At 43.3% G+C, this 24,936-nt stretch overlaps 1 protein-coding gene across 3 annotated transcripts in view; it reads right to left on the bottom strand.

The window, feature by feature from the left end:
• The window catches only part of LOC124801998 (beta-arrestin-1), a 522,503-nt gene that overhangs the window by 24,460 nt on the left and 473,107 nt on the right, over nt 1-24,936 (bottom strand). For 2 of the 3 annotated variants that reach the window (XM_047263118.1, XM_047263127.1), the window contains exons 8-10: nt 21,441-21,525; nt 16,926-16,998; nt 2,346-2,489 (exon numbers count right to left, since the gene is read on the bottom strand). In XM_047263118.1, coding sequence (XP_047119074.1) covers nt 2,346-2,489; nt 16,926-16,998; nt 21,441-21,525 — 302 coding nt within the window. Of the gene's footprint in view, nt 1-2,345; nt 2,490-2,777; nt 2,919-16,925; nt 16,999-21,440; nt 21,526-24,936 lie in introns of all 3 variants that reach the window. The other variant, XM_047263136.1, reaches the window with a different exon arrangement.

A 24,936-nucleotide genomic window follows, 5' to 3' on the forward strand; every position in this document is an offset into this window, starting at 1 on the left:
TTTAATATTAAGTATGCCTGCTGTTTTTCCATAGTATTTTCACTTTACCAATGTGCACTTTGAATCACAGTATTCATCCTCTGGGCTTCAGTTATTACCAAAGTAGCATCATTTCAGTGTCAATGTGGCTTAAGCACTCACTTCAGGAGTTTTGGGACATTCATTATTGAAATCTTTAAATTTGTGGTGGAATACATTCTAAATATTTTCCATACAACTTCACGGGTTTCAGTTCAGAATACACTGCATATAACTTTCACAGATACTGTGTGCATTTCTGGCATTTTGACATTTGTATGAAGGTTCTTCACGATGTACCTTGGCAAACAGAAATGGAAAAGATAGCAGATGGACTTCATTATAAAATATTCCAGTTCTTTCATTGTCTCACTTTTGCCATGAATAGTTGCTATGGTTAACGAGACAAAAGAATTTAACTTCCTTGGTATCTAATGTTAGGAAAGTCTATAATTTCAACTAAACTGTTCATATTGGAGAAAAACTTGTCAGTGTCATTATTTCAGAATCAAAATATTTCATTTTTAAATCATTTTGTAAGCTATGGAAGTCTGTTATCTTGCTTTAATACTAATCACAGTCCATACAAAGTGTCGTCAAGATTGCTTCAGGGTAGACAAAATCAACACAGTGGAATCTCAGAATCAAACTATTCTTCCACACAGTTTAAATGCTGACATTTTACATCACTGTTAATATAATGAAGTGTCAATGTGAAGTATTCTCAGAGAGGCACTGAAAATTGTTTGGCAGTCAATTAGTAGTCACATGACCCTTAAGCTCTGTCTCGAGTTTTCCTCAGCCATGCTAACACTACTGTTCAATCATATATATCACTTCCAGAATGAATTTTGACTCTGCAGCAGTGTGTGTGCTGATATGGAACTTCCTAGAAGACAAACTGTTTGCCAGACCAGAACTTGAAGCTGGGGCCATTGCCTATCACAGACTGTGAGAGCTGGCCATTAGTAATGCTTGGATAGCTCAGCCAGTAGAGCACTTTTACACAAAAGGCAAAGCTCAAACCCCAGTCCAGCACACAGTTTTAATCTGACAAGAAGTTTCAAATCAAAGTACACTCTGTTGCTTAGTGGAAATTCATTCTGGAAGCAATCGCACAGGCTGAGGCTTCACCATGTCTATGCAATATTCTTTCTTCCAGGATCACTAGTCCTACAACATATACACAAGAACTTCATGAAGTTTGAATGATAGGAGATAAGGTACTCAAGAAAGTAAATCCATGAGGGTGGGTCATAAGCTGTGCCTGGATAGCTCAATGGTAGAGCACTTGCCCGTGAAAGTAAAATGTCCTAGTTTCAAGTTTCAGACCAGCAGATAGTTTTAATCTGGCAGACAGTTTCATTTAAATCACTATCCTTCCACAATTTCTGCTGTATCACATACAACTGTTTTGCAACATCTTGTTAATATTATCTAGTCAATTTTTCTCAATAATTATTTCGGCAAAAATACAGAATCGAAAAAGGTTGTCAGAAAAGGAAACAAACATGGAGATATAACACTGAAATTTGTCTTAAAACGATTTCTCCATTTCTGTTCTTACATATCTCTCTCTCTCTCTCTCTCTCTCTCTCACACACACACACACACACACACACACACACACACACACACACACACAGATATATGTTAGTGATACCTTCAACATAACTAAATGAAGATTTACATGAAATCGATGTCAATTATTTTTGCGTACTGCATCTCTACCCGCTACACATTATCCTGCTGAGCAGAAGTGACAAAGTAAACTTTATCATGCTCTAAAGTTTATATTATTTACTGACAAGACAAAGACTCTAGGCACCTTTCCCTCAATTTTAAACATGCGAAGCATGCTCAAATAAGACTTGGGAGGATCACAAATGTAACAAAAGCAAACTAATATGTCTAAAACGCCACAGTAATGATGTAGTTCTTGCCTGTCAGATGCATTAGCCAGCATTACAACACAGTGTAGCAAAATGCAAGAAATGAAGCACATTAACATTAGAATCAAGCAGAGTAAACATCACAGAGGGTCTGAGGAGGCTTCAGTGTGTCTCTTATCTTTCTGTTTCATTAAGAACTATTAAGGGATAATTTCTCACTAGTTATATTCATATTCAACAGTGTGACAGTCTTTTCCAATCGATGAAGTCTACTTGAATCAACTCTTGCCATTTTTATAGAGATTTCAGTTATGTGGAGAATCCACAGAAGCTTTCCCCGTGCAGGACGATAAACGTGATGACAAATAGCTAAGCAAAACAAAGAAAATTAAATATATGAAAGTCACATCAGACCCTGTTCAAATATTGACTTACAAAGTGCTGGAGGCAAGATTCGTGTCTTCATGTTTTAACTGTCCATCAAGAGCTAAGCCCCACTTGTCCTTGTTATTGGCTAGGAGGGGCGTCAGCACAAACACTTTGCTCAAGGTGAACCCTGGTCCGATGGGACAGCCCTCTCTAGGCACACAGAATACAACCCATGATAAAACAATATATTTCAATCTCGGTGGGGCAGTCATGGGCATGTCAATGGGTGCAAAGAAAATAAATTTCCCCGCCTGTCATTTACAGAATAAACTGAAACAGCCAACGGACATGTCTTGTGGCTTACAGTTTATATTTCAAAGGCTTCAAATACAACTCAGTATTTTCCCAGTCCACTAGAAACAAAAATAAACAACTAATGAATAAATTCAACTCAAGAACACCCATAAGTCATGCCCTTTCCTGCCACATCAAACTCACATGGTGGATGAGGCGAGGTTCGTGCCCTCATGCTTCAACTGTCCATCCAGCGCCAGACCACGTTTATCTTTGTTGTTGGCCAGTAATGGCTTCACCAAGAACACTTTCGACAGGGTGAAGCCTGGCCCCACCACGCATGCTCTGTAACGTCAACAAGGTCAGACCACTGTCCCCATTGAACAGATTCCAGTAACAACCATTTAGAGCATAACAGAGGGGGAAAAATACATGCTTACCAACATAAAAAAGTGTTTAATACAATTAATGTACAGCATATCCTTAAGTGAGGTGTTCAGAAAATAAGAACCACTTTTTATCAGTTACATTTCATTTCAACAATTTACTCAAAAGTGAGCAGAACGGCAGAAGCAAAGGAGAGTAACCTAAAAAGTAAATTTTATCACCAGATATTCAAATTTTATTTTCCAGCTTAACAAGATTATGAAATTGTGTGTATAATTTGTTTTCTCACTCCATCTGAGAAACAGCTGATGAATAAATCCTACAAATAAAGTAATACATAGATCGAAGGCTTTCCTACCACACCAAACTTTGTTTCTCTACGTTTTAGTGTTCATCATGGGGATTAGGTACAGTATTAATCGATGACGAACAACTTGTCTCTCCAGCAAGAAGACATCAGATTTCTTCCCTAAATAAGACTTTACCACCAGGAAGTAACTGTTTCAGAAGCAAGCAAATTTAGAAACTTTATATTTAAAAAAAGAAAGAACCATCACACCCCAGTATATATAAACACACACAGTCTAGTTCCTGCACACTCCACCAGAATGCATTCATCTCTGTCCGCACCTGTACACTACTCTTCCTTCCACTTCCACTTCCACTTCCACTTCCACTTCCACTCTTGCCATTTTTAAAGAGATTTCAGTTATGTGGAGAATCCACAGAAGCTTTCCCCATGCAGAACGATAAATGTGATGACAAATACACTATGTGATCAAAAGTATCTGGAAGCCCCAAAATATGTTTTTCATGTTAGGTGCATTGTGCTGCCACCTACTGCCAGGTACTCCATACCAGCAACCTCAGTAGTCATTAGACATTAGACATCACGAGAGAACAGAATGGGGTGCTCCACAGAGCTCAAGGACTTTGAACATGGTTAGGTGGTTGCGTGTCACTTGTATTATATGACTGTATGTGAAATTTCCACACTCCTAAACATTCCTAGGTCCACTGTTTCTGATGTGAAAGTGAAGTGGAAATGTGAAAGTGAAGTGGAAATGTGAAGGGGGGGGGGACACAGCACAAAAGCATATAGGGTGACCTTATCTGCTGACTGACAGACTGCTGACAGTAGAAGAGGGTTGTAATGTGTAATAGGCAGACATCTATTCAGACCATCAGACAGGAATTAAAAACTGCATCAGGATCCACTGCAAGTACTCTGACAGTCAGGCAGGAGATGTGAAAACTTGGATTTCATGGTCGAGCAGCTGCTCATAAGCCACACAGCACACCAGTAAATGCCAAACGATGCCTCGCTTGGTGTAAGGAGTGTAAACATTCGACAATTGAACAATGGAAAAACATTGTGTGGAGCGACGAATCACGCTATACGATGTGGCAATCCGATGGCAGTGTGCGGGTATGGTGAATGCATGGTGAACGTCATCTCCCAGCGTGTGTAGTGCCAACAGTGAAATTCGGAGGGGGAGTGTTATGGTGTAGTCATGTTTATCATGGAGGAGGCTTGCACCCCTTGTTATTTTACGTGCCCCTATCAGAGAACAGGCCTACATTGATGTTTTAAGCACCTTCTTGCTTTCCACTGTCGAAGAGCAATTCGGGGATGGCGATTGCATCTTTCAACATGAATGAGCACCTGTTCATAATGAATGGCCTGTGGCGGAGCGGTTAAACGGCAATAACATCCTTGTAATGGACTGGCCTGCATAGAATCCTGACCTGAATCCTATAGAACACCTTTGGGTGTTTTGGAATGCCAACTTCGTGCCAGGCCCCACTGACCGACATCAATACCTCTCCTCAGTGCAGCACTCCGGGAAGAATGGGCTGCCATTTCCCAAGAAATCTTCCAGCACCTGATTGAATGTAAGTCTGCAAGAGTGGAAGCTGTCATCAAGGCTAAGGATGGGCCAACACCATATTTAATTCCAGCATTACCAAAGGAGGGCGGCACAAACTTAAACGTCATTTTTAGCTATGTGTCTGGATACTTCCAATCACATAATGTAGCTAAGCAAAACAAAGAAAATTAAATATATGGAAGTCATAAATGAAAAACACCAGTTTGCTTTTGTTCTACAATATAACTTTTATTGCTAACCGGTTTTCGGCTTACAAGGCCATCTTCAGACATTCAGTAAATGTCTGAAGATGGCCTTGTAAGCCGAAAACTGGTTAGCAATAAAAGTAATATTGTAGAACAAAAGCAAACTTCTCTCTCTCTCTCTCGTCTGCAACTTGACATGTCTCATTCAATGTAAATAGCGATCGGTCTTCTCCTACACTGTTGATATTCCTATCTGGTGTTTCTATTCTTTGATTTTTTCTGAACGGCATTCTTCCACCCTCCAACCCTGTGATTTTTTTCCTTCGTTGCTCTAGTCTATAGCAATCCCTTTCTCAGGGTCCAATTCTTTCTCTACTTTATTGGTGATGCTGCACCTAATGCCTCAGATACTCTCCTCTGAAATTATAACCACATTTATTCCTATTGATCTCACTTCATCCCTCATCCTGGCGTACTTAAGACTTTTGTTTTCCACAACTGCCCGTGCCACATGAACTTTTGATCCTTGACCTAACCCATCCCCCCCCCCCCCCCCTCCTCTCTTGGATTATCGGTCATCGTTCCTTTTCACCCATGTTTCTGCACGTTTTTAACGTATTTGTGCACAGTTTTACATGGTTTCCCACAATTTCATGTATTTTTGCATATTTGTATGTATTTTTACATATCTGTACATATTTTTGTGTATCTGTGTGTGTTTCTGCGTGTCTTTATGTATTTTTATGCACCTACATGCGTCTTTTCACTTAGCCAGATCCCCTCGCAATCAGCAACACCTATTTTGCCCATTTCTGCATCATTTCGATTTTTCTTTACACCATTCCTGCTACAATGGACCCTTGCTCCATCTTTCTGCACCAATTCAGAAAAGTATCCCTTTCCCTAGCTGAAACGCAGTCCCACATCCTGTTTCTCAAATGCTGCCTAAACCACGAACCCCCCCAAATAACCTAACTATAAAGATTCCTTTCTCTGGATCCCACCCCTACCTTCACAATGCAACTTTTCAGATGCCACCAATCCCCGGTCATCACAAACCTGGTACTGCAAAAAACACATCTCCATGGCACAGGCATCCCACAATCACCTCTGCTCCCTCCACAAGATACTACATTCTGCAATCCTCACTCCATACATCGCATCTCCAAAATTGAATCCCTTGTTCTCCAGCAGCCCGAGGGGATTCCAGACACCACCTCCATAAATTATCCAATTTGCTGACAGCCTACTGCCATCTCAGGGCACACTATCTGACATCTATTGTAGCCACAGTGTTCCTCCTCGTCCACCCCTCATAGCAGCTAAACCCTACCTCACTGACCTTATCAACTTGCCACATCCCCCGAACTCCCTACCAACTCCCCACCAAATCCAGAGACAAAACATACCCATAACACTGTTGTTAACCTTCCCACCAAAACCCTCAACTCCACAGATGTTTCAGTACTATCCAAAGGCCTCAACTTTAGTCCTACACCAAAATTTAACCATGATGGACTTGTCAAAAACCTACTCTCCTCCTCCCAGTTCCTACAATGAAAGCACTTCTTTGCCACCAATCCCTCCAACCAAAATCACCGTAATTCCAACACTGAACCCTGCCTCTTCCAATTTGTACCACCATCCAACCGTTTTTTTTTTTTTTTTTTTGTTGGGGTTTAAGGGCGCTCAACTACTGAGGTCATTAGCGCCCAGTCACAATTGTTAGAGCACATGGAATCTAATAAAACTCAAGGGGCAGGGGGAAGGGGGGGGGGGGGAACACCAGAAAGTCCTTACAAAGAGGCAGATAAAACAAGGAAAAGAGTTAGATGTCTTTGGACAAGCCAGTCGAAGTTATAAATCGAAGAACACGAGCAGCTGCTCGAGCGTCATCAGTTAAAATATCCGGTAAAGTAGATGGCAGGGACAGGACAACACGAGATTGACTAAAGCGGGGACACGACAATAAAACATGGCGCACTGTTAATGCTTGACCACAAGGGCACTGCGGGGCTGGGTCACCGGAGAGCAGGTAGCGGTGGCTAAACCGGCAATGCCCAATCCACAACATGGTCAGAAGGACCTCTTCTCGCCGAGATGGTCAGGAGGAGGTTGTCGAAGCAGTTGGGAACGGTTTTACTGCCTGGAGCTTGTTTCCTTGAAGTGAGGACCAAGTATCCCACCACAAGGACACAAGCCTCTTACAAACAACCCCACTAACATCAGATGACGGGACACAATGGGAGGCGGGCCGAGGCAGGAGGACTGCAGCCTTGGCTGCAGCATCAGCAGCCTCATTCCCAGGTACTCCTACATGGCCGGGAACCCACAGAAAGCTGACAGGAGAGCCATCATCAGCAAAAAAATGGAGGGACTGCTGGATCCGTTACACCAAGGGATGGACCGAATACAGAGCTCCAAGGCTCTGAAGAGCACTGAGTGAATCAGAGCAGAGTACATACGATGAATGGCGGTGGCGGCGGGCATACTGAACGGCCTGATGAAGAGCAAAAAGCTCGGCCGTGAAGCTGGAACATTGGTCGAGCAGCTGGTACTTAAAGGTGACGGCCCTGACGACAAAGGCACAGCCAACACCATCGTCAGTTTTGGAGCCATCGGTGTAAATAAAGGTGTGACTAGCAAGTCGCGCACGAAGTTCGACAAACCGTGAGCAATACACTGCAGCCGGAGTACCCTCCTTCATGAGCGAGCTGAGGTCGAGATAAATATGAACCGGAGCCTGGAGCCAAGGAAGTGCGGGCTCTCACCCTCTCTGAAGGTGGTAGGGAGGGCAAAATCCAATTGTCGAAGCAGGCGACGAAAGCGGACTCCCGGGGGCAGCAGAGTAGACACATACAACCCATACTGACGGTCAAGAGAATCGGCGAAGAAGGACTGATAAGAGGGGTGGTCGGGCATTGACAACAGCCGGCAGGCATACCGACACAGCAGTACGTCGCGCCGGTAAGTCAATGGTAATTCAGCAGCTTCAGCATAAAGACTCTCGACGGGACTAGTCTAGAAGGCTCCGGTCGCAAGACGTAACCCCCGATGATGGATGGAGTTGAGACTGCGTAAGAGGGATGGCCGCGCAGACGAGTAGACGAAGCTCCCATAATCCAGCTTTGATCGGACTATGGACCGATACAAGCGAAGCAGGACAGTGCGATCCGCTCCCCAAGATGAACCACTAAGAACTCGGAGGACATTAAGGGAACGTGTACAACGGGCAGCCAAATAAGAGACGTGCGGAGACCAACAAAGTTTCCTGTCCAGTGTGAGCCCTAGAAACATAGTTGTTTCCACGAATGGGAGAACAACGGGACCGAGAAGTAAGGATGGCAGAAGGAACGGTTTCTATCACCAAAAGTTGATACAAACCATCTTCTCTTCAGAGAACCGGAAGCCATTTGCCACACTCCACAAGTATAGGCTGTCTAGACAATGCTGAAGGCAGCGCTCCAGGAGGCATGTTCTCTGGGCACTGCAGTAGATCGTGAAGTCATCGACAAAGACAGGGCCTGAGGCATTAAGTGGAATGCAATCCATAATTGGATTGATCGCGATGGCAAAAAGGGCTACGCTCAAGACGGAGCCCTGAGGCACTCCATTCTCCTGGAGGAAGACGTAGGACAATACGGAACCCACACGTACCCTAAACTGTCGATCGGTTAAAATGGAATCAATAAAAAGGGGCAGGCGACCGCGTAGACCCCACCTGTGCAGAGTGCGGAGGATACCTCCTCTCCAACAGGTATCATAAGCCTTCTCCAAATCGAAGAACACGGCGACCGTTTGGAGCTTTCGCAAAATGTTGTTCATGATGAATGTCGACAAGGTCACAAGGTGGTTAACAGCGGAGCGGCGGCGACGAAAGCCGCATTGAACATTGGTAAGTAGCCATCGAGATTCAAGAATCCAGTCTAACCGAGCGTTAACCATGCGCTCCATCACCTTACAGACACCTTGTAAGAGAAATGGGGCGATAAGTAGAAGGAAGGTGTCTATCCTTCCCGGATTTGGGTATAGGAACAACGACAGCGTCACGCCAACGCATGGGGACGAAGAAAGAAGCTTTTGCCTGCCGGAGAAAGGTGTACCAGCATCTGAACGTGAATGGCATCTGGCCCCGGAGCAGAGGACCGGGACAGTGCAAGCGCACGTTCGAGGTCCCGCATAGTAAAGGGGGCATTATAATGTTCCAGATTCAGCGAGTGGAAGGAAGGTCGCCGAGCCTCTTCTGCCTCTTTCCTGGGAAGGAAGGCAGGGTGGTAATGGGCGGAGCTTGAAACCCCCGCGAAAAAGCTGCCGAAGGCGTTGGAGACAGCCACAGGATCAACAAGGACCTCATTACCAGAGGTCAGGCCACGTACCGAGGAGTGGGCCTTAATGCCCGACAGCCAGCGCAGGCCACCCCAAACGACAGAAGAGGGAGTAAAACTGTTAAGGGAGCTGGTGAAAGAGGCCCAACAAGCTTTTTTGCTGTCTTTGATGACTCTACGGCATTGCGCTCGGAGTCGTCTGTATCCAATACAATTCGCCAATGTAGGATGGCGGCGAAAGGTGCGTAAAGCACGTCGTTGAGCACGGATAGCGTTTCTACAAGCCTCATTCCACCAGGGGACGGAAACGCGATGTATAGAAGAGGTAGTATGAGGAATGGAACGTTCGGCAGCATTGATGATAACAGCTGTGAGGTATTCGACCTGACTGTCACAACTGGGAAAATCGTGGTCCGGTAAGGTCGCCAGGGAGGAGTAAAGTCCCCAGTCAGCTTTCGGTATGTTCCAGCTCGAAGGACATGGGGATGGGGTGTGGTGCAGGAGACGAACAACACATGGGAAGCGGTCGCTCGAATAGGTGTCAGGAAGGACATACCACTCGAACCGACGGGGAGTAGGTATGGGTGGAGTCCGAGAGGAAAATCGGGGCGCCAGTATTGAGGTAGACAAGATTGAGATGGTTGAAGACATCCACCAAGAGGGAGCCTCTCTGACAGGATGCAGGAGAGCCCCAAAGGGGATGATGGGCATTGAAGTCGCCAAACAATAAAAACGGCGGAGGAAGCTGAACAATCAGGTGCATCATGTCAGCCCGACTAACTGCGGATGACGATGGAGTGTAGACGGTACAAACAGAAAAAGTAAAGGCAGAAAGAGTAATACGGACAGCTATTGCTTGGAGTGAGGTGGTCAATGAGATGGGATGGTAATAGACATCGTCCCGAACGAGCAACATGACCCCACCATGAGCTGGAATACCGTCCACAGTGATGAGGTCATACCGCTCTGAGGTATAGTGGGTAAAAGCAATACTGTCAGTTGGGCGCAACTTGGTTTCCTGGAGACCAAGGACGAGTGGACAGTGCAGGCGGAGGAGCAGCTGTAATTCCTCCCGATTAGATGGAATACCTCTTATGTTCCAATGTAACAAAGCCATCGCTAGTCAGAAAAAAGGGGGGAACGAGACGGGGGAAGAGCTGGTCATCTTGACGGCCGTGGAGGGCCAGGTTTCGAGGGAACAACGCTACAACCGGCGGGAGGCGGATCCAGTTCCATCAAGTCGTCGCCAGCTGCGGCCGCTGTCCCAGGTTGCGTAGGAGGGGCAGCATCATTTGCCGACGAGAGGCCAGCTGAGCGCCTGGCAGCAGAGCATCCCGGCGAAACTGAGGTCGGCCGGGAACAGCGACTCACAGATGGAGCGTCAGACAAATCGCGCCGGGGTGGAGAGGGGGATAAAGACTTCTTCTTGGAGGCCTTCTTGGAAGTCCGAGGAGGCACAGGGATGGTGGGCGGGACCCGAAGAAGGTCCTCACGCGTGGTGTCCGTTTTGGAATGCCGGACCTCGGAAGCCGGAGTCCGGAAAGTTTCCCCGATGGACGCCTGAGAAGAGGATCGCTTCTCAGGCGGTGGCGGAGGGGGGTAGGAAGGGTGGCCCCTGGGGCAGAGGGGGAGGGGGCCGCGAGGGAGGAGGATTTGGAAGGCGGAGGCATAGACCCCGGATGGGGTGAGGAGGTGGAGGGGGGACAGGATAGGGGTGACTGTGGACACGACTGAGGCAAACGAAGTTGTCAACGGCACGGGATGGAGGCGGTCATAGTTCTTCGTGGCCTCAGAATACGAGAGACGATCCAAAGTTTTGAGTTCTTGAATCTTCTTCTCCTTCTGACACACGGGGCAGTCTAAAGATCTAGGCGAGTGGATGCCAGGACAATTAACGCACCGAGGTGGTGGGGTGCATGTATGTTCCTCACGAAGAGGACGTCCACAATCGCCACAAAGGGGCTCAGCCTCGCACCTTGACAACATGTGCCCAAAGCGCAAACACCGAAAGCAGCGCATAGGAGGCGGGACGTAAGGTCGCACGTCGCACCGGTAGCACATCACCTTTACCTTCTCCGGGAGAACGTCCCCCTCGAAGCTGACGATAAAGGCCTCGGTGTCGATGCGACGATCTTTGGGGTCGCGCTGGACTCGCCAGACGAAATGCACGCCTCGGCGCTCCAGGTTGGCCCTGAGCTCCTCATCAGATTGCAGCAGGAGGTCCCGATGAAAAATAACCCCCTGCGTCCTATTCAGTGCCATATGCGGGACAATGGACACTGGGATGTCCCCTAGTCGGTCACACGCCTGGAGCGCCGCCGACTGTGTGGCGGAGGTGGTCTTTATAAGAACGGACCCCGAACGCGTTTTACTGAGAGCCTCGATTTCCCCGAAGATGTCCTCGATGTGCTGAACGAAGAACATGGGCTTGAAGGTGGCGAACGTCCCCCCATCAGTCCGAGAACAGACTAAATAGAGGGGGAAGTACTTCGCCCCAAGCCGGCGGGGCTTTTCTTCCTCCCAGGGAGTGGCCAAGGGGGAAAGGGCAGGAGAACCAGAACCAGAGACAGTACCTTTCTTTTTAAAAGACTCGGCCGCAGAGCGACCTGATACATGTTGACGTTTCATCTGTGAAACGTCCGTCCCGATACCACCCACTCCGACCAGGGGCTCTCCCCACGGGCGCCACCAAGCCTCAGCAAGGGCCACCTGGCAGGATGACCGTTGCCGGGAGTGCTGATGCCCCAAGGAGACGGGCATCTACTCCTTGGCCGACGTGGGGAGGGTGCAGCTCAGGTATCGGCAGTACGATCCCTTTGTTGTCAGGGGGCTACAACCTAGAGGGTACATGACGACCCCACCATAACGGGCTGGCTACCGTGCTGGATTTCGGGTGCCATGGAAAGTCCATCATGATCGTAGGTGCAGATGGGGACGCACTATGGGCGGAACATGTGCAACCCATCAGGCGTTTAGGCCCAATTTGAGGAATAGTGGGTATGGTTACAACGCCGTTACAATGCTGAGTGCTGAGGTCTTAGTGCACTGAGGACCAGTGATACACCACGTAAGGCGTCCTTCCCCAAAAGGCTCGTACTTCTGTAGAATTTTGAAAAATGGAGGCCAAACCCCAAGGGGGACCATCACATGGAAGGCCGAAACGGTTGAAACTCCTTTTAGTCGCCTCTTACGACAGGCAGGAATACCTCAGGCCTATTCTTACCCCGGACCCGCAGGGGGGCCATCCAACCGTGATCACCCCCCTCCCATAACCAGCTGCTGGACATCTTCCAGGAATTCCTTATCTCCAACTTAGTCTCACCATCCTTCCCAAGGTCCCTTCCTCAGAACACCAACATTTCAGTAGAAGAAAAAACAGTCAAGTACAATCTCAAAACAAATCATGACCACCTCACCTTACCTGCAGACAAGGATTCCACCAATGTTGTTGTTAATCAATGTGATAACCTGGCAGAAGGCCTTCGCCAATTATCTGACTCTTCCAGCAACAAACTTTGCCAGAGTGATCTCATCCCCGAAGTCCAACACAAACTCCAATCCCTGATTAAAACCATAGGCCCTTCCCAGAACAATTCCCCTGAAACCATTTCCCTCCTCACCCCAATGACACCATACACACCCAACTTCTACATGCTCCCCAAAAACCACAAACCCAACAATACCCATTGTGGCTCGTTATTGCACCCACTGAAAGAATTTCGGCTCTCACTGACCAATACCTCCTCCCAATTGCCTGTAATCTAGCCTCCACATTAAAGACCCAACCAATTCCTTCATAAACTCCCCACCAACCCCACCCATTTACTTCCTTGGCCTCTAATTGTCAGTGCTGATGCCACCGCCTCATACAACAACATCCCTCATGCCCATGGTATTACCGCTGTTGAACACTACCTTTCCCATCGTCCTTCAGAATCCAACCCCACTACCTAATTCCTCATACACTTTACTAACTTTATCCTAACTCACAACTACTTCTTATTTGAAGGGAGGGAAGGATGGGCACCTGCATGGCACCCACCTTTGCCAAACTCTTTGTGCACTATCTCCAGGAGACCTTCCTAGCCAAACCCTTAGTTTCGTTCAGGTTCATTGATGATATCTTCATGATGTCACCCTATCTTTCTTCCTTCATAACCTGAAGCCATTCTCTCCCATCCGCTTCACATTCTCCTCCTCAATCAAGTTTGCCACCTTCCTAGATGTTGGCCACCTTCTCTCTGAAGGCTCCACCCACATCTCTACCAACCTTAAACCTACCAACCACAAACAGTACCTGCATTTTAACAGTTATCATCCCTTCCACACCAAAAAATCCCTCCCATATAGCTTGGCTACTTGGGGACAGTGTATCTACAGCGACAACTACCTTGTTCAGTGTACTGAAGGCCTCACCAAGGCCTTCACTGACAGGCACTATCCCCCTAACGTAATTTGCAAAAAAATCTCCTGTGCCATTGCCCCTCACCCTCCACCCACCACATCCAAAAACTAGCGACAAATAAGTGCTCCTTCACCACCCAGTACCACCCATACTAGAATAACTGAACCACATCCTCCACCAGGGCTCTGATTACCTATCATTGTGCCCTGAAATAAGGATATCCTACCCAAGATACTGTCCACCACTTCTAAAGCGTTGTTCTGTCAACATCCTAGTCCATCCCTATACCATTCCCAATCCCAACCCCTTACCACATGGATCATATCCCTGTGGAAGACCCAGGTGCAAAACCTGTCCAATCCACTCACCAAGCACTTCCTATTCCAGTCCTGGACTAAGTTTATCCTACCCCATCAGGGGCCATGTCACCTGTGAAAGCAGCCATGTCATTTACCAGCTTTGCTGCAACCACTGCACAGCTTTGTACACTGATATAACTACCAACCAGCTGTCCACCAGATGGATGGTCACTGCCAATCAGTGGCCAAGAGCAAAGTAGACCACTCTGTGACACAATATGCAACTGAACGAACATCCTCCATTTCAATGGCTGCTTCACTACCCGAGCCATCTGGATCCTTCCTCCACCACCAGCTTTTGTGAAGTGAGCAGATGGGAGTTATGCTTGCAACACATTCTCCACTCCTGTATTATCCCCACCTCAAACTATGGTACATACTGTCCCCACATCCTCTACCCATTAGTTTCCACCCCCTCTGTCCTATGATCTCTTCCTCATTCTCGTCTCCCACCCTGCTTATTTGCCACCCTCTGCCAATGCACCCACCTGGCTTTCCACACTCCTCTCCTTTTTTGCTCCTTTTTCCCCACCTCCCTGCCCCATAACCTCCTGATGCTGCACCTGTTGGCGGTCTAGTCTCTGCACAGTCCACCAGACAGTGTTTGTCTCTCTCCCCACCAATAAACTATTACCCCTTCACCCTGCCCCCCCCCCCCGCCCCCCCCCCCTCCCACTCCAGATTGCTATTTGCATCCGAAGTGATGCTACATTCTGGCCCAAGGAGTTGGCAATCTTGTGTGCTTGAGTGGTGTGCATGTGTGTGTGTCCCTTTTACTGATGAAGGTTGTGGTAAAAAGCTGTGAGTGAGTGTCTTAATTGTGTCTGTCTGCAACTTGACGTGTCTTCTTTACAGTAAGTAGCAATCTATCTTTTCCTACATTGTTGAACACACACAGTGTGTTTCACAATTAATGTTATACACTTCTAGAGGTTGTGGAGGGACTTAGTGGAGCAAGTTTTACACAGAAACCTATGTGCAGAAATGTCATCCAATGACACTACGGAGCATCAAAGTTATAGGCGCCAGCACCATTAAATGTATGTATGTACAGGATTATTCCATGATGTCACGAACTTTCTAGGACAATGGAGAGGGATAAATGTGTCAATCTGAGGTAAGGGTCCCTTTACAAGAAATGAACTAGTCAAAAGTTACAAACAAAAACTGTTCCAATACTTCTGACAGTGGAATACATGTAGTGGTACTGTCGCTAAGATTGTAGGATGGGCAACTTTCAGGTGTGGTAATATGGACCAAAACAAGGAAAAAAAAAAAAAAAATATCTAGTAAACATCGGGTCTAAAACGCATATCTTAAGAGTTATGAATGCTTGTTCAACAGAGGAGATGTTTTCAAGCTAATGTTTACTGGATATTTTTACTTGTTTTGGTCCATACTACCACCTCTGAATGTTGCCTACACTACAATCTTAGCAATAACAGTCCAAGTACATGTAATCCAATGTCAGAGGTATCGGAACAGTTTTTACTAGTAACTTTCTACTCTTTTGTTTCCAGTACAGGCACCCTTGCCTCAAACTGATACAATCTTAGAAAGAGTGTAACAATATCATCATGGCATCAACCCTCGCATATGTACATTTACAGGTCCTGGCTCCTATAACTTTGAAGCTCTTTAGTATTGTCATTGGATGACATTTTCGGACATGGGTTCCTTGTAAGACTCAATCTATTAAATCCCTTCTAAGGCCTCAAGAAGTGCCTAATATTAATTCTGATAGGGTGTTTCACAACCTCCAGAAGACTGTAACGTGAATTTTGAAACACATTGAGTCTCATATAAAGAAGAAATTGGAGGAGTGTGTGTGTGTGTGTGTGTTTGTGCGTTTTCAATCTCGTTCATGAAGCTGTGAGGCACTCTGCATCTCTTCAGCTACACAGAGAGTGCTTATCTTCACTCCTTCCATTACAACTGAGACTTCCTTACCATAATCTAATATATAAAGGCTGTTGAAAACAAATTGAATTCCCCAGTATGTAAATGGGAGTTATTTTCTGAACACCTCTAGAGGAAGTAACTAATTGTTTTCAATTTAGTTAATACTAAGTGCAATTTAACTTACGTAACTAATAGATGATACATAAAAAATGGGAACATTTACAGAGTCACTTTCGAAGTTGAGCTAACTATGGTGATTGTTTTGTCATCAAACCTGGAACTTAAACATGTCTGTCACTTATAAGAAGATGAAATCATGCTTAATGTTTAGCAGCATTGAGTCACTCATTTCTTTAAAGAGGTGATGTGTAAAACTGTGATGCATTCTTTATGATAATGTAGACCTATAAACTTCAGGAGGAAAAATATTTAAAACTGTCATAAAAAATATGTAGATGCATGCAACACTATCATAACTTTCAAAACTGCTAGTTCAGAGTGAGTGAGTGTGTGTGTGTGTGTGTGTGTGTGTGTGTTTACTGTTTCTCCTAGCTAACTGTTACACACATTTGAACTGTATTTCTTATTACAAAACACTTAAATGTTGAGTAAGGTGATAAATCATACTCAAAATTAACTGTAATTAAAGCATTATTTCCACCTTAAATGCCGGCACTTAGAATCAGATTCAGCATTCTGGAATTCTGAAAAAGAAATTATTTTTTATTTAAAAAAGTATTTTATATCAGCAAAAATAATTAGTCAATGTGTCCTCCGACTGCAGAGAAATGTCTCCCCATTGTAAACATTTGTTTATCACTGCAGAAATGCTAAATATTACGTTCTACATCTTCACCTAACAGTACTATTAAGCATAAACAAATTGTAATCACTTACTCGCTTTCTGCTTCTGCTACAGTGCATTTGTACTGTGCCGTTGAAAATAGACAGATATCTGCAAACTGCCGCACTGCAAAACAGAGACATCACCCATTTTAAAATTATGTCGCTCTAAAACACAGTTATGTTACTAAAATTTAAGGGCTGTGCAGGAGTATTAAAGAGGAATTTAAAATACAGGAAATTAAGCATAAAAATAAGTTTTGCACTCCATTCAAAATATTCAGTTAGTAATTTCCAAACCAAAAATGACAACAAGCAGTAAATGTTGCCAGAAGTCTAACTTTTGACACCAGAGATTAAGCCTCTCAAAACACTATGTAATTCATCGCAAAAATATTCAATTCTTGATGTTGTGAGTTAATGGGCGAGTTGTGACGCCCTGAAAATATTCCAAGTTTGGAGTTGGCGTGGCCGCACAGGCCACTTGGCAAGCTGGGGCTCGTCAGCAACCACGTGGTACCAAAAATTTGCCGGAGCAAGAGGGGTAGGCCGGCATGTGGTCCAGGCCGACCGCGAGGCTGGGAATTCTATGTTGATGCTGTGTCGAGGTCTGTGCTTTGTGTCAATGAAGGGGATTTGTATGCCAGGAGTGCCAAAGATGGCAGACTTTGGGAAACCATAATGGCAGACATTTCACAGTTCATGTAAAAATTAATAATAGCAAGAGGAATCATGATATCTTAAAAGGAAACATGTATGTTACCATTATTAGCACGATGATTCTGATGGTATAATCAGATTTTCAATACCTTTATTAGTTTAAAGTTTACTATCTGACTCTAAATTAAAAAAGTAACACCCACACAGAAGTTCCCAAAATCTAAACAGTTCATCCGATTTTGTTGATCGGCGTGTCTTTAGAAAGCTACTAGTGTAAACCTGAATTGCTATGAATTACAGGCATGTAACTTTAATAGTACACGAGTTATTGGTGGTCAAAGTGGTCGATTACTATTGATTGCGTCGGGCCATAAGTACTCCACAGTTACACAAAAAAACAGTAGCAGGATGCTTATAAATATATTTATTCATCTATGTCTTTGTTTATATCTGATATATACTATTCATGAAGAAATTGGTCAAATATTTACTGCGTTTTAGAAAGCACAGACACATTAGGCTACTGGCCTACTTTTGTTACTATTCCTTTGATATATGTTTATTTGTTTGTTTATGAATTTAATAATGTGTGTTAGAGCGTTTTATAGTCCAGCCATAGGAATATTTATTTAATTTCTAGCTATTTAAATGTAAATCCAGTATTTTGTATGTGTTTCAATATGTTTAAGAGAGTGCATTGGCTTGGAGACACGGTGGGAGCACTCTGGCCAATCACAGCGCTCGTCACTATGGTAGGCGACTACTGAAGTCAATGGAAAGACTGTATGGAAGTGGGGGAGGAGCATCGAGTCACAGAGGACATGAGAGGGGTGCTGGACGGGAAGGTGCAATGGATGGTCGCAGGAAATACTTTGAGAGTGTTGAGCAGTTTGCGCATACTCGCGGGAGATAGATATATTTCTTAGTGCCAACTTGTGCACCTTTGAGATTTCCGTGGCTTCTGCAGTGAAGACGTAGAATGCATTTAGGAGTGAATATCTCGCGAGCTATGTTGTTGCTCAAAACTAATTACGTGAAGTAGGAATCTATTGTGTCCCTGTTACTCAACTTATATTTTATTTAATTGCTGGGCCATCAACACCAATAGGTGTTTTGCAGTAATAAATGGCATTCTTAAAGGTACTGCTGCTATCGTACTCATGATTTAAAGTTATTTCAACTCTGAGTCTGAGTGCATATAGTTGAGGACCACCACTTTTTTTTTTTAAAAAAAGCCTGCAAAGTACACCATGTTTTGTGTCAATTCACAAGCGTACACCATTGAATACTCAGCACATACCATTGAATAATCCTCTTGTCTTTAAGAAAAAAAATCACTACATCCTACTGCAAGAAAAATTGTGGGCAACAATAAGTCTGTATGAGTCAGAAAGCTTTAAAATTGTGAGTATGTATTACATGACATGACTGATGCAACATTCTGAACTCTCTTATGATCTCTTCCTGCAACTTCTTTTTTATTTCAGATATTCCCCCTTAGCTTTCTACCCTTGTTTCTTACATTACTCTCATTAGTAATATGTCTTTATTTCTATCCATAAATTCCTCTGTGCAGTCCACAAAATGATCTTTGCACTGGTTGCCACTACTTCATCTTAGGTCATATTTATTCTGTCACTTATCTGATGCAGTGAAACACTGTCATCAAGTAGGCTAAATGCTGTATATCAATCAGCATAATGTTGTTGAAAATCAATCTGACAAAGCATTTGCTGCATCAAGATTTGGATTAAATTGTGCCAATCCAGTTTAATTTCTGACATATGTTATTGCACATTATGAAAGCAGGCGGGATTTCTCTTGGCAACAGTAGCTGATCCTTGCAAATCTGTAGCAAATATTCAACAGAAATTTATGCTTTTTTCAAAACCAATTCAGACTAATTACATTGCCAAGAGAGGAAAGACAACAGCAGTAGTAGCAACAGCAGCAGAAACAACAACGAAGTATCTGCATCTCATATCAATACCGACCAGACAGTTTTAGATGTTAGAGAAACATGAAAAAGTCCTGTAAGCCCCACACTGGCTATTAACTGATCATCATAAATTACCTAACACCCAAACCTCTTTTGACATACAATGTTTGGTACCGATCTGAGTGTCTGATATCTGGAGGTTTGCGTGTAAGTAAAATGTGGGCAGACTTTAAAGAAGTGTAGCACACTGATAATGACTATCTGACACCTCACTCTGTCATCAGGTTCTACGTATCAGATGTACCAGGCCCAAGCTACCTCCAAATTCACTGGTTAACAATGTAAGTTAAGACAATAGCTCTTAACAATATTAGTAATAACCATTTCATTAGTGTAACCTTTACCTATCACAAAACAGTTTGTTATCCAGCTGGATATATGTGTGATTAAGTGACAAAAGTCATTGGATAGCTAGATGCAAATACACTGATAGAGGTAGTATCATGTACAAAAGGTATGAAAGGACAGTGCATTCACAGAGCTGTCCCTTAAACACGGGCAATTCATATGAAATAGTTTCCAATGTGATTATGGTTGCACGGTGGCAATTAACAGACTATGAACACAGAATGGTAGTTGGAGCTAGACACATGGGACATTCCATTTCGGAAATCATTAAGGAATTCAATATTCTGAGATTCATAATGTCAAGAGCGTGCCAAGAATACCACATTTCAGGCATTGCCTCTCGCCACGGGCAATGTAGTGGCCATATCTGCTTCGAAAGTGCAGCAAAATTTGGTTTTAATGAGCTATGGCAGCAGACAGCCAACATGAGTGCTTTTGATAACAGCACAGTAATGACCTGCAATGGCTCTCCCAGGGGCAGGGGCAGGGGCAGGGGGATGTTTTCCTCAGCCACTAATAAGAAAACCACGTGATTCCAGTGCTAGGTGTCTTGATTCTGACCTCCATTACAGTGGTGTTAAAAGAAGGGGTGAACTGTGGGTAAGAGGGGGGTGGGTATGACAACCTTCTGGTCATGCAATGTGTACACAAAGACGTTGACAGAATTGTGGTGGAATGTGGTACCAATGTGACATCATCATTAACTTATTTACATCTCACATGAACTTCTGAGTTATAGCCTTTTTTTTCGCATGTATCAACATCTTACTACTTGTGGTGTCACAAAGCAGGGTGTCATACTTTTGAACCATTACAGAGAATGTTGTAGGCATCTTCAAGCCAAATTTAGCAGTGTGTATTGTTTTAGTTTTCATGTGTCCTCACTGAGTCTCTCTTTAACTTACTTGCTACCTGAAGTAGAGATTTTCTGTTTTATTTTTCTCACAACTTATTTCCTATTCTTGATGTTGTTGTTGTTGTTGTTGTTGTTGTTGTTGTTGTTGTTGTTTGGCAGCACTGTCTGATCTTTTCCTATCAAGAAAAATACTCATTTTGGCAAACAGAGGTATGCAACGACACCACATCCTTCAACCGCTATTTGAAAACAGTTTTGTGCATTATGACAATAATAATAATAATAATAATAATAATAATAATAATAAACAATGAAAAGGTACTGTCTCACAAGATGATGTATGACTATGAGGAGATTATGGTTTAACGTCCCATGAATAACAAGGTCATTAGAACTGCTGCTTAATCTTAGATTGCACAAGGATGGGAAACGAAGCTGGGCATGTCCTTCTCAAAGCAAGCATCCTAACAGAATAATGAAGATGATCCAGACATGTTTCCTTATACTGCTGAATGAATAAGAAATAGTTCAGTTGTTCAATAGGCAACTGCAGTTCACAATTTTTATTTTTATACTTTGATTAAACTACAGAATATCTGATTTTGATAGTTTAAACCAATCTGATATTTCTGAGCCAATACAACATAAGTGGTGCACTTAAAAATACAAGAGGAAAAACAACAACAACAAAAACCATGTATATTACCTGAAACCTTTATTTTCTTGACTGTTCTATTTGAGTTGTTGGCTATATGAACATTCACAGCTATGTTTTCTCCATGATGATATAACTGAAAGAAAAGGCAATACACAACAAATAAATCAGTAATTACAGGCAGCAAAGAATAATTACATGCACACTGTGCAAATATTAGCATGAATAACACACAACATTAGATAAATAGCAAATCGCCGACTAATGATTTTGTATATTTTAAATCAACTTCTGTCAAACTTTTCCCTGTTGAGAACATGTTGCATCATACCTTCCCCAGAAGCTGTGGACATGTGTGACCATGCCAGCATGCCTTTCACAAAATGATTTAAGTGTGTTTACTTGTGCGCTGCCTAGTTCCTGTGGAAACAAGTGATGTTTTAACAAGTACTGTCATATTTCTGATGCAATCTAACATTTTCCAGCTGTTCAGATAGAATATCGAAAAGCATTTGCTTTTGCTGTCTTGTGTTGATGTTACAACTTCAATTTTTTCAATATGAATATGATGAGAATGATCATTGTCCTCTTTTCACAGGACAACACAATTTTGCTAAGAAAATGACATTTCGTTGTGGCTCGTCCCATTGGGTAAAACAGGCTGCACGCAAAAAGTTCCCCATTCGGATCTCTAGGTGGAAACTATTCAGAAGAATGTCATCAGGAAAAATAAAACTGGCATTTTATGGGTCAGGGATGGAACATTTGATCCCTTAATGAGGCACGTAGATCAGAAAATTTAAAATGGGAAATGGATTGGTTGAAATTAGATGTAGTGGGAATTAGCGAAGTTCAGTGGCAGGAGGAAAAGGACTTCTGATCAGGTGAGTATATGTTTATAAATCAACATAAATATATTAAATCAAATTGGGGTAATGCAGCAGTAAGTCTAGGAAACAGGAATGCAGGCAAGCTACTATGAACAGCACAGTGAACACATTGTCACAGTCAAGACAGATATGAAGTCAACATCCACCACAACAGTACAAGTTTATATACCAACTAGCTCTACAGATGAAGAGATTAAAGAAATGTATGATAAGATAAAAGAAATTATTCAGATAGCTAACAGAGACAAAAATTTAATTGTGATAGAGGATTGGCATTTGATAGCAGCAAAAGGAAGAAAAGAAAAAAAAAATAGTAGGTGAATATGGACTGGAAGAAATGAACAAAAGAGTAAGCCAGCTGGTAGGATTTTGCACAAGGCAAATTTAATCATTGCTAACAACTATTTTAAGAACGGTGAAACAAGGCTGTACATGTGGAAGACACAGGGACACACCAGAAGTTTTCAGATCGATTATCTGATGATGAGGCAGATTTTGGAACCAGATTGCAAACTGTAAGCTATTCCCAGGAGCAGATGTGGGCTTTGACCACAATTTTCTGGATGTGAACTGTAGATTAAAACTGAAGAAATTACAAAATTGCAGAAATAAAGGAGATAAGGCCCACGTAAGTTTAAAGGACTCAAGATTGTGAGAGTTACACAGGGATCATTAGGCAACAGTTGACAAGAATAAGGGAAAGGAGTAGAGTATCAGATGAATGGGTAGCTTTGATAGATGAAAACAGTGAAGACAGCTGAGGATCAAATAGGTAAAAAGACAAGGCCTAGCAGAAATTCTCAAATATCGCATGATATACTGAATTAATTGATGAAAATAAATTACAAAAATCCAGCATACGAAGCAGGCTTAGGGAATGCAAAGGTCTAAAAAACTTACACCGACAGGAAGTGCAAAATTACTAAGCAGGAATGGCTAAGCAGGAATGGCTAGAGCACAAATGTAAGGATATAGAGGCAGGGGAAGGTAGATACCGTCCACAGGAAAATTTAAAGAGGCCTTCGGAAAAAGGAGAAGCTGTGGGAATATCATGGGCTCAAACAGAAAACCAATACTAAGCAAAGAACAGAAAGCGCAAAAGTGGAAGAACAAAAGTGGAAGGCATATATAGAGGGGTCACACAAAGAAAATGCACTTTAAGTCAATAATAGTTAAAAGGAAGTGGACACACACACACACACACACACACACACACACACACACACACACACACACACACACACACGAGATGGGAGATATGACACTGTGAGAAGAATCTGACACAGCACCGAATGACCTAATTCGAAAAAAGGCTCCTGGAGTAGACAACATTCCCTCACAGCTACTGATACTGCTGGGAGACCTAGCCATAACAAAACTATTCCACCAGGTATACAAGATGTATGAGATAGGTGAAATACACTCAGGCTTCAAGGAGGACGTAATAATTCCAATTCCAAAGAAAGCAGGTGCTTACATGTGTGAATATTACAGATATATCAGTTTAATATGTCATGGATGCAAAATACTGACGTAAGAAGAATGGAAAAACTGGTACAAGCTGATCTTGGGGGAAGATCAGTTTAGATTTCAGAGAAACGTAGAAACATGTTGGGCAATACTGCCTTTACAACTTCTCTGAGAAGATAGGTTACGGAAGGTAAACCAACATTTGTATACTTAGAGAAAGTTTTTGACATAGTTGATTGGGATACTCTCTCTGAAATTTTGAAGGTAACGGGGAAAAAATACAGGGCGTGGAATGTCATTTATAACTTGTACAGAAACCAGACTGCAGTTATAAGAGCCTAAGGACATGAAAGGAAAACAGTAATTGAGAAGGATGAGAGACAGGATTGTAGAAAATAGCTGATGTTATTCAATCTGTACATTCAGCAAGCTGTGGAAGACACGAAGTACAAATTTGGAAAGAGAATTAAAGTTCTGGAAGAAGAGCTTTGTGGTCTTCCGATGACACTGTAATTCTGGTTGAGGCAGCAAAGGTGTTGGACGAGGAGATGAATGGACTGGATAGTGTCTTGAAAGGAGGATACAAGACAAACATCAACAAAATCAATACGATGTTAATGGAATGTAGTCCACCTAAATAAGGCAATGCTAAAAGAAGTGGGATTAGGATATGAGTACCTAGAAGTAGATGAATTTTGCTATTTTGGCAGTAAAGTAACTAATGATGACTGAAGTAGAGAGGATACAAAATGCAGACTGGCAATTGTAAGAGAAGTCGTTCTCACGAATGGATATTTGTTAACACTGGTTATACATTTAACTGTTTAGGTACCGGGTGATCAAAAAGTCAGTATAAATTTGAAAACTGAATAACTCACAGAATAAGGCAGATAGAGGGGTAAAAATTGACACACGTGCTTGGAATGACATGGGGTTTTATTAGAACCAAAAAAATACAAAAGTTCAATAAATGTCCGACAGATGGCACTTCATCTGATCAGAATAGCAATAATTAGTATAACAAAGTAAGACAAAGCAAAGATGATGATCTTTACAGGAAATGCTCAATATGTCCACCATCATTCCTCAACAATAGCTGTAGTCGAGGAATAATGTTGTGAACAGCACTGTAAAGCATGTCCGGAGTTATGGTGAGGCATTGGCGTCGGATGTTGTCTTTCAGCATC

Source organism: Schistocerca piceifrons, chromosome 1 (genome assembly GCF_021461385.2).
Source record: "Schistocerca piceifrons isolate TAMUIC-IGC-003096 chromosome 1, iqSchPice1.1, whole genome shotgun sequence".
Lineage (NCBI taxonomy): Eukaryota > Metazoa > Arthropoda > Insecta > Orthoptera > Acrididae > Schistocerca > Schistocerca piceifrons.